This window comes from Arachis duranensis, chromosome 5 (assembly GCF_000817695.3).
Source record: "Arachis duranensis cultivar V14167 chromosome 5, aradu.V14167.gnm2.J7QH, whole genome shotgun sequence".
In the NCBI taxonomy this organism is placed as follows: domain Eukaryota; kingdom Viridiplantae; phylum Streptophyta; class Magnoliopsida; order Fabales; family Fabaceae; genus Arachis; species Arachis duranensis.
Genome location: NC_029776.3, coordinates 15128203 through 15139655, shown reverse-complemented (window position 1 = coordinate 15139655; position 11453 = coordinate 15128203). Strand labels below are relative to the sequence as shown.

At 32.9% G+C, this 11453-nt stretch overlaps 1 protein-coding gene across 2 annotated transcripts; it reads right to left on the bottom strand.

Moving 5' to 3' along the window:
• Window positions 1–4877: 4877 nt before the first annotated feature.
• LOC107488318 (COP1-interactive protein 1) lies at window positions 4878–8150 on the bottom strand. Of its 2 annotated transcripts, XM_016109045.3 has the most exons (4): window positions 7924–8150; window positions 7374–7453; window positions 6794–6933; window positions 4878–6647 (listed from the first exon to the last, which is right to left on the bottom strand). In XM_016109045.3, the coding sequence occupies exons 3-4, from the start codon at window positions 6885–6887 to the stop codon at window positions 5119–5121; spliced, it is 1623 nt and encodes a 540-aa protein (XP_015964531.1). In that variant the 5' UTR covers window positions 6888–6933; window positions 7374–7453; window positions 7924–8150; the 3' UTR covers window positions 4878–5118. The 2 variants fall into 2 exon arrangements, with proteins under 2 accessions (XP_015964531.1, XP_015964532.1); XM_016109046.3 differs by lacking the exon at window positions 7374–7453.
• Window positions 8151–11453: the final 3303 nt, after the last annotated feature.

Below are 11453 nucleotides of genomic sequence, written 5' to 3'. Positions count from 1 at the left end.
GCATTCAAATTGTTAAGTTTAATAAAAAATTAAATATCTTTTAGCCACTATGGATGCTACTTTGAGTGCAATTCTGTTTACTTCAGGTAGCATTCGGATGGATTTGATGGAGTTTCTATAGAAAAAGAGAAGAAAGCGAATGATGTTGTCAACCCTGACCTCCTTGCACTCTAATATGAATAACTTGAGCTACAGAGGTCTAATTGATGTGATTTCAGTGGCATTGGAAAGCTAACTTCTAGATCTTTCCAACAATGTATAATAGTTTACACTTCTTTTCTAGCGATTCGGCAAGGGTGGCGCCTAACTTGGGATTCTCTTAGTTAGGCGCCAAGACAAGCTCCACACGTTAAGTGCATGCTGTATAGGTGGCGCCTAACTTGGCTTTTCCCAAGTTAGGCGCCAGAAGAGGAGTTCAGCGTGAAGTTAGGCGCCATGCTCATCAAGTTAGGCGCCAAGATGGATTTTTGCACTAATTTAGGCGCCAGACACAACCTTCACACTCAAAGCAATTCGGCCAGCATGAAGTTAGGCACAACAATCCACCAAGTTAGGCACCAGGTCAAGCAAGTCGCGTCTAATCCTTGCTGCCTCCTCCAAATTAGGCGCCAAGTCCTCCAAATTAGGCGCCACACTAATGATTCACAATGGTCCCCACGTCTCAATTGAAGATGCACGAAGATCCTATTTGATTTTGATTAAACTTTTAATTTATTTATAAATAGGAAAAGATATTATTTAGTTTTAGAAAATATATTTTACATTAATTAGGATTAGATATAAAGGGAAAAAGAATCAACCCTTTGGGCTAATCTCTCTTCTCTCTTACCTCATTCCTCACTTTACAGTTTTATAGAACCGTGGTTTTCTCTCTGAACCATGAGCAACTAAATCTCCACTGTTAAGGTTAGAAGTTCTGTTTATTCTATGGATTAATACTATTACTGTTCTATTTTAATTCATATATTAATTTCGATTTCAAGAATTTTTTTTGTTCTTTATCTTATGAATCTGGGTGGAATGAAAGTATGACTCTTGTGAGTTCTTGTAAAACTTGGAAAAACTCTTTACTTGAACAATAGTTTGAAAATAATTTCTCCTAAATTTCTAATTATCTGGACTTAACGGGATACGTGACATATACTCCTCTTATATTTGGGTAACTAGGATTTCTGTGGTATATAAACTAGAATTGAACTTAACCCTCTAATTGGAATCAAGTGACCAAGGAATTGGCGGTTGATGAAGGTTATAGGAGACTAAAAAGGTCTAAGAAATTAGGGTTTAGTCACATATAGTTTGCCATGAATTGAATCTTGCATGATTAAAATAGTTGGTAAGAAAAGTTAATCCGAAAAATAAATATCTCTGAAACCTTAACTGTTTTCTCATATATATTTCATAATCCGTTTACTGCTTGCTTTCTGATATTCTGAATTTACTGTTTATACTTTTGAACTCTCAAAACACCATTTTCTGTTTGTCTAACTAAGCAAATCACTTAACCATTGTTGCTTAATTCATCAATCCTCATGGGATCGATCCTCATTCACTTGAGGTACTACTTGGTACGATCCAGTGTACTTGCCGGTTAGTTTGTGAGTTATAAATTCTACACCAGTATTCTAGAAGAATGTGAATGTATATAGAAGTATGAATAGTAGTATAGAATAATCTAAAAATATTTAGAAAAATATGGTAGGTTAAATATTTATAATGAAGGTTATGAACACTCGATCAAAACTGTTGATTAGATATAATTCTAACCATCCATTGAGGAGGTGGATGATTATAAATCGGGGGTTAAGAGTTAGAGTTTAGGTGTAAAAGTCATTTTGTAACAAATACTTGAGTAATAAAGTGTTATTTCCACTAAAAGTTTATTTCTCTTGTGCTCTTAACTTTCTTGTTAAATATTGAATATTAAACTGACTTAATCTTACCTTAAAAGGTTAAATAAGTTCAAGTGCCGGTATAATAATGTTAAAGTGTATCTAAGACCGTGATAATGTGCTAATCAATAAAATTTGATGTTAATCCTTATGATTTCTTATCTTGTAATTTTAAAAATTCTTTTAAGTAGGTTTTGAGTGTTTTTACGTAAAAGAATAATAAAAAAGTAAAAATAGATTGAAGTTAATATATGTTGACATTAAAAATATATTTGTTTAATGTCTTATCAATTATTATTATATAATTATTACAAAAGAGTAGCAGAGATTCCAAATTCTAAGTATAATTTCATAATATTATTAAATTAACTATTAATTAGTATTTATTTTTAAATTTAAATAATTTGTTTATTAATTTATATTTATTATATCATATATTTAATAATTTATTAAAAAATATTAATAAATATTATAACAATAAAAAAATTTAAAAATAAAATAGTATCACTTTTTTTTTAAATAGATAGATATCTGCAAATAGACTTTTGACCGATCTGATATCAAAATTATGATATTTTATATTTTTATTTGAACGGATAAAATTAAATAAGTCTCCGACCAATTTGAGTTGGTTTATATCCATTTTATGTTAGCACTTAATAATCAACTCAATTTATTAACGTGACACGTTAACTACTTTTTTTAACCGATGATAGTAGTACGAATTAGAGGGCCGCGTTATCTGATAGAAATCAGGATCAATCGAAGTAAAATTTTTTTAGGGGTGAGTACGGGTAATGGATATTCGATTACCCATCTGAATTCGAACCAAATTAATGAAATTAGTTCTGAAATCAACGGGTAATCGGATCTAATCCGAACCAAACCAATGGCTATTTCTAGTGATTGATTCGGGTATCAGTTATGGGAGTGTGGAACTCAAACCAACCCGTGAACTCGATTATATATTAATTAAATAAAAATATATATATTTCTATCACACTTTTGTATTTAGCTTCTAATATGTTTGGTATTTAATATGTTTGGATTTTAATGTGTTTAGTTTTTAATGTATTTGGTGTTTAACATATTTGGATTATTTCTATTGATGTTACATATTTATTGTACTTATTAAATTTTTAAGATAAAAATTTAGATTTTTTTTATGAATTTTAAAATCATCAGGTACACAATTATCGAATCGAACCAATCCGTTCTTAATCGATTTGATTTGGTTTGAGTACATACACAAAAAGTTATAAATTCGAACTAAACCAAACTAATTATATTTTAATTTGTTCGGTTCTAATTTTACTTTAAACTCGAACCAAATCGATCCGTACTCACTCCTACTTTTTTCGTCAATAATCTTATAAGAAAAAATGGATAGGAACAGATTAGTACCTTACTTTAAAAATAAATAAACTCAAGATTCAATCGCGGTAAATCAGCTGTGCATCAATCAACAACTCATCATCCATTTCTTAACTCTTCGTTGCATTGTCTTGAATAGTTGAATTATTAATTTATTATCGTTCATCTGTGATGAATTGCATGGAGTCATGAACATCTGAACTGTACAATTTCATTTTCGAGTAAATACTAACTTTGTGGTGGAGGAGCCATAATGCAATTGTCTTATTTTCGTTTAATTAGCCTAAATAATTCTATACAAATGACTCAAAATTTTAAAGGAAAAAAAAAACATTTTCGAAAAAAAAAAAGGGTAGCTTGTGTTATGTTAATTGTTTCAGAAGTAACAAGCTCCCTTTTTAAATTGTCCTTATTTTTTCAACTAACAATGAAAATTGAAAAGCATTCTCTTAAACGAGGCTATAAGTACGTAATCACAATCAAATTGTTTACTAGCTTTTCAAATGATTAAATTAGTCTTAGTTTTAAACCAATCTTTAAATTGGTCAAATTAATCTTAACTTTAAATCGTCAGCTGATGCGAGCAAATTATTAGGCAAGTTGTCATAGCATAAAAATTATTCCAATTAAGTTGGTTCCTTTTCAACTAAATTTTCAGGTACAATTTGGATGAATTAAAAACTAGAAGACTAAATGTTGGTTTGGATTAACCTTTTCGAGTGAAAAAAGTGTTTTTTTTTTAAATTAAGTATTTTTATTTAATTTAAAATCTATTTAAATACGTCTTTTAGAAAAAATATTTTTATTAAAAAAATGTATTTACTTTTTCTAAAAACTAACACCACCTTACTTTTAAAAAAATAAAAACAAAAGATATTTTTAATACTTAAAAACTCTTTAAAAAATTATGTAAATATGAAATAATTTGTCTAATAATTTTTTTAAATTAAAAAAATAAATACTTTTTTTAAAAATCAATCCAACCTTAAATTGAATCAAAAATCAAATTTCAAGACATTTTAAGTATTAACTCGTTAATAAAAATTGCTCTCAACAATAAAGACTAAAGAAGTCTACGAGAACAAATTACTTTATTCAAAAAAATCTTGATAAATAAGAGACACTCGCCTACTGGGATTTTATTAATTGATTTCATGAATTTTTTTTAATATAAAGGCTAAAAAATATTTTTTTATTTTTAATGTTTATAATTTTTTTCAAAAATATTCTTGTCGTTTAATTTCATTCGATTTTGTTCTTAACAAAATTATCCCTGGATATTAATTTTATTTAAAATATTTGGAACAAAATTAAAAACACCCAAAAATAACTGACACAAATAAAAAATACTGAAGACAAATTATAAAAAAGTTAGAGACAAAATCAAATGAAATTAAATATTAAAAATATTTTTAAAAAATCATACTTTATCAAAAAATAAATTTAAAAAATCATAATAAGTATATACTAAAATTAATTACTAATATAGAATACAGATTAAAATATAAAATATATATTAAAAATAAATTAAATTTAATATGTTTAAAAAAATATGGTTAGTGCTTAATTTTAATTTACAAATAGAATTTTTTATTAAAAAAAATCAGGGCAATGGTTTAACGGGATTTCGATATATAGAAAATTGGCCACCATGCTTTTGAATAGTACGGACTGCGGAGGCAATAAAAGAGGGAGAAAACAAGAACACTAACTTTCTACACGGTGACTCATTCTGCAAACGGATCACAAATATTTGGGGGAATAACGAACTGATTAAAGTTCAAATATTGGTATATAACATAAATCCGGCATTGGTTTGTAAAAGAATAACCTGGATTTATTATATTGCTCTCTAGCCTCTGCGAGTCCTTGATACAACGTCCATGAGAGTGTTATAACGACTGCGATGATAATCGATTCCCAGACACAGCTGCCTAATGGCCTCCCTCTTCTCCTCAGCCAACTTCAATATACCTTGGTCTTTCTCTTTCACCAATTTTTGTAGCTCTCCAATAGTATTCTCAAGTTGAAAAACATTTGTCCTTAGATTCTTCTTCGCTAGTTCCTCCTCTCTTGCCTTTTCATCTAACTTCTTCACCATCTGCCTCAAATCCAACTCCTGCTTCTTTTTATCCTGTAGTTGCTCCTCCAAATGGTTTATTTTCTCCTTCAGTTGCACTTTTTCCTTGTTCATCTCCCTGACAAAGTTCCTTGCAATGTGAAGCTCATGTGACATGTTTGAGATATAGTTCTCATAATTTTTACACTCATCCTCAAATTTCCACATAATATTTTTGGTTCCAGTCATCACACTGTTCACACTTTCTTTAATGCCAAACACAATTTCCTGATAAGCATCCTCCTGAATAGCAATAGTTGCTGACAATTTGGCAATCCTCTCTTCAAGTGATCTCTGATCGTTATGGAACTTCTCTTCTGCTTTCCTGAAGCCCTCCTCTTTCTCACTTAGCAATTGATCAGCAACCCGGAGCTTTTGGTTTGACATACGAAGCTTAACCTCAAGGATGCTAATATTCTCATGTAAAGTATTAATTTCATCTCCTTTCTCTTCAAGGTCTCTTTTCAAGTCTTCTGTTGTTTGTTCCAAATCTGCTATCATCTGGTCCTTTGAGCCAATGCCTTCATGAAATTCTTCTGTCATTACTTGGATCTTCTTCTCTGCCGCTTCTAGTTTCGCCTTGCATTCCTTATACCAATTATCTACTTGCACATACTCTTCATTTAACTTCTCATATGCATTTTCTCGTTCTTCTTTCTCTTTCTGCAACAATAGTAAGTCTCTTTGCAGGTTGTTAACTTGGGTAGTGAGCACCATCATTTGTGCTGTAGCTTTGTTCATCTCTTCCTCCGTTTCAGTTTTCTGAGCATGTAGTTTACCCATTTCGGCCAGCAGATTGTTTATTTGAGATGACAAATCTGCTATTTTAGAAGACGACTCATTCTCAGTACTTTCAAGTTTCTTCATTAGATCCTGTTTCTCTTCACTTGTCACTGTCAACTTCTGATTTAATTCCGCAACTTCCATCTGTGCTGTTCGAAGTTCTTGCTTCATGCCATTAATTGTCTTTTGAAATTCATTTTCCAGTTGTCCATTTTTGCTGTCTTTGTCCATTGAAGAATAATCAGAATCCGAGTCTGAGCTGGAAGAAAAACTCTCCTTTCCTTTCTTGCCAATGATCTTTTTCCTCAACTCATCTGTTAGATTATCATACTTTGCATAGAGTGATTGGTATTGACTGTGGAAATCCTCTATCAATTTAACAAGTGATTCCTTCTTAGAAAGTTCTAATGGAGCATCATCCTCTTCAAGATGTTCATCTTTAACAAGTTTCAATATTCTTTTCACCTTCTCTTGAATTTCTGTACAAAAAGAAGGAAAACACCAAATCATTAGTCATATTATCAATTTATCATCATAAGGTGATATACAAATAATAAATTGGTCATCAGTATATTCCATGTTGTTTTGTTGCACATGTCATGGCTAATCTTGCTAAAGACTTTACCTCCTTTAGCTCCTTTCAGCTGCGCTTCCTTTTCAGGGTCGATGTAGCTTTTAAATAAAGATTTCATAGAATCTCTCAACCGATGTTTCACCATCTTCTCCGCAGAGCTTCAACTTTTCTTAGCAGCTCGTCAAGACAATCTGTTCTCCATGTAAGTTTTTAACCCAGCATGTTAGGAGCTTGAATATTTAGTGCTGCTGTTTTACATTTGAGCACTGCAAAGCTTTAAATATTTATATATTTTGTATACAATTTAGCATGCAATAGCTTCCTATAACACTAGCCAACTTCGGACTAGCAGCTAATAATTACAATCAAGCGCTACGTCAACATTGATGAGAATTTCCTTGTGACTCGAAACATGATAAGCAGCCATCAATTTCTTAGGTATTTGTCCTTCTAATCGATAATTACATGAAAGAGGGGAAAATATCAGAGAACATTATGCCATCGAGAACAATGTATGAGACACGCACCGCATTTACTACTCAAAGAGTTCGAATTTGAATTTCTAGTAGAGTGGTTATCTTAATCAGTAACTTAGAAGTTAACATTACTCGCCAATAAAATCCTGGCTTACCTCGGGTATTCTTTTCCTTTCTCTTCCACTATTTTCTCTCAGTTTTTGGTTATGCTCTAAAAGCAAAATCGCGGCGAAACCTACAGATAGAGGAGGAAACTAATATTAACAAGAAACAACACAAAAATCGAAGAGCATATATATAGCCTACAAGCTACCGGTGACAATGAAATTACTAAATCCACTGAAATTGAATTCATGCACTAGTTTTCTTTTTATTGAAACATATCTCAGCAAATTTACTGAAACCAACTGTTAATCCTTCACAAATCGTCATCATGGAAAATTAATAGCAGAAAAAGATAATTTAGATAAATAATCAATAAATCAACATGAGATGAGCTTCCAAACAGAACTAACAGAGGTCGAGACGAGATAAAGAAATCAAAGCACGCATGAGTTCAGCTTCAAGGTAAACAAAACTCGATCTGATTGAAATACGAGAGTATGTAAAAGCCTCTTTCGTCGGAAGATCAAAAGTCAAAGCAAAGAGGACGAGAATTGAAATAAAAATAATCTGAAATACGGTAGAAACGAAGGTGTTGGTTACCTGGAGCTGGAAGTAGATGATGAACTTCGAGAAAATCGAAAAGAGAAGAATTTAGTGTGAGGGAGAGAGTGTGAGCCAGTGAAGTGAGAAAGAACTGCCTGTATAATTAAGATTTGAAAAAGAAATTGAAAATTGAAGCCGGTTTTTGTTTGATTGGAGGGCTCCAAAGTCCAAAAGACGCCAGCATTTTGTAGTATCTCGAAATTTTCATAAATGGAACTTTTTGACAGCTTTTCACGTGTTGCGTACCATGGTGAATTATTTATTATCATAATGCCACTGTGGCCTTAGTTTCTGCCGCGTAACTTCGCGTAGTGACTGCCGTTATACCCGTGTGCCTACCGTTTCTAGCTAACAAGTTACTGTCACACAGGCACATCAGAACCCCGTTTCAAATTCCACACCGGTTGCTTAACCGTGTAGACAAAATAAAGTTTGCGAAATGATTGCTGTGGCTCATATAAGGAAATTATTATTTGTACCAAGAGGCAGTAAAATTCTTCTTTCCTTGGGAAAAAAATTCAACAACATTGACCATGGGTGTTGCAAATGCTATCAATTGTATCATGTAGGAGTTTAAAAAAAATAAAAATAAATGACCATTTGTATCCATGACAAATGAAAATGCTGATATTTGTATTTATGATAATCTGAAACTAAAGTTATATCCATGATAGATGTTTTCTGTGTGACAAAAGTGTCCTGACTTGGATCTAAATTTGGTTCGTGAGAATCCAATCCTACATGGCACTCCCTACCTTATCTTCAACCCCTCTCTCTCTTACTCATACTCTTCAACCCCTCTTTGCTCGAATTGACCCAAAGTCCTAGGCCATAAACTTGGAAGAATCTAAGAGCCTTACCTCTCGGACAGAGTAAAGAAAGTTCCATGGGCTTTCAAGACCTCTAAGATGGTGAAAGTAACAACCCATTGTAATGCCATAGACATGGCTAAAGCTCTTGAATTCTATCTACCTTTTCGTTAGATCAATTCCTATACTTTTCTAGTTCTTATAATCCTTCAGAGTAAAAAACTCAAGGCAAAGAACTCAAAGAGACTTGCTTTTATTCGAAAATGGAAGTTCTGATTCTCGAAAAATCAACTAGTTCTACCAAAGCAATCTGTGATTGAAACAAAAATAAGAACCATATTCAGTATTTCACACAACCATTCTCATAAGAGAACTCATAAATGAGAGAATCCAAATCCAAAAACCAAAAACAGAATATTTGCAATAAAGGGTATCAATATATAATATTAGTTCACAGATAAAGCATGAGTTCTCTCATTCATTCCAGCACCATCGGCGTCAACCTCTCCTCCTCCGATGCTGATGTCGTCAACCAAAGCCTCATCGAGGAGACCAACCGCATTCTCGCTAAGATCCACTCAGACTCTGACCCCGACGACAACAACACCCCTTTCAGTCCCAACGCCACCGCCGCCTTCTCCCTAGGCCCCAAGATCTCCGATTGGGATCAACAACGCCAACAATGACTCCAGCAAAACCCTGAATACCCTAATTTCGTGAGAGGTAAAGCTCGAATCTTGCTCCTCACTGGTTCACCTCCAAAACCCTGTGATAACCATCTTTGGATTCTCTATTCCGCCGTAAGAAAAACTCGGCGACAACACCAAAAGATCAAACATTTCCTAGTTCAAGTTTAATGAGGCGAAGGCAGCGGCGTTGTCATCACGCAGTTTGCAACCATAACTGCGGAGAGCTCAGAAGGGATGCTGAGGATGACAGAGTAACAAATCGTTCATACAGAAATATTGTGGGAGGGAAAGATAGAGCGCGCATGGATGGCTTGGCACTAAGTGTAGACATAAGAGTGGGTTTTTGTTGCAGATTTGTGGAGAAAAGAGTCGTTGGAGTGCAGAAGAGGAAGGGGAGGTGGAGAAGGTGAGGATGAAGGAAGAGTGGTTGGAAAGCATGAGAGTGAGAAGGGTGTCCTTGATGGAGTCAGAGGTGGTGGGGAGGGAGAAGAGGATGGCTTCATCGGCGTGAAGAGCAGAGTGGATGGTGAGGGAGCGAGTGTTGAGGAAGAAGGGACCAGAGTAGGGTTTGGAGAGAGAGAGTGAGTGAGTGAGAGAGAAAGGGGTTGAAGATAAGGTAGGGAGTGCCACGTAGGATTGGATTCCCACGAATCAAGCTCAGATCTAAGTTAGGACACTTTTGTCACACGAAAGACATCTATCATGGGTATAACTTTAGTTTCAGGATATCATGGATACAAATGTCAGCGTTTTCATTTGTCATGAGTACAAATGGTCATTTATTCTTTAAAAAAACGAAAAGTATAGGTAGAGAATAATATTGCTCAACAATATGAATAATGGAGTTAAAAAAGTAAATTAATTTCAAATTTAATTAATAGTATGAATAAACTAAATTTAAAATTTGTTGTTTATGTTATTCAAAAAAGTTATTTATTATCTAGTACGTTATTCTTAGAACAATTAAGAACTATGCATGCAAGCTAAGATAAAGTTATAATTTTGACTTAGTCAAAATTGTCAAGTTACTATTATTAAATATATAAGTACAACTCAAGTTTAAGTGGAATAAAACAAAAGAAAGATGAAGGAAAAAAAAAGAACATAAAAAATATATAATTGAATTTTTTTATAAAAATCAAAACAAGAATAAATACAAATGGATAAGAAAGTCACTATTTGATATATTTGCCAAAGAATTATGGCATTGATAAAATGATGTCTAATTTTTATTATTGATAAGTTAATCTCTAAAAGATTTTAAAATTTGACAAAAATAATCTACCGTTAATTAAGTTATCTGAAGTTAAGATTTAGGAATGACGTATAAATTAACAATTATAATAATTATAAAAATTACTCCCTTTTAATTCTTATAATTTTAAAAACAACTCAATTTCAATTTTCTAAAATCTCTAATCTCCTTTTCTTTTCCCTTCATTATTCGTCCCGGTTCTCTTTTCTTGGGTCCCTTTAGGTTTATCTCCATCTCTATTTCTACTGGTTTCCTTTCTTTCCCTTGCTGTGAGTCGAATAGTGTGGGTTTCAATTTCGATTGTTCTTTTCTTATGCTCTGAACTTTTTCTCTAGAGCTGACAACATTTGCAATCTTGTAAGATTTATCGGCTATAGCTACTCCTACTCCTCTTCTTCTTCTCCACCTCCTCTTCCTCCGATGCATTCGAAGTCGCAAGATTTAGCTTTCAGTTCCACTCATTAGTCAATGGATCCCAACAGGAATGAACAACTATACAAGCATGATGTATTTCTGAGTTTCAGAGGCACTGATACCCACAACAATTTCACCAATCATATTTATTATAACCTTATCAAGAAATGAGTTTTTGCCTTCAAGGGCGACAAAAGGCTTAAAAAAGAAAAATCTATCTCATTCCAGCTCATGCAGACCATCAGAAAATTCTCCTGTTTTTATCATTGTCTCTCAAGTGATTATTCTGCCTCCACATGGTGCCTTGATAAAATGGCTACCATAGCTCAATGCAAGAAAGAATTTGGACAGAAAATTTTT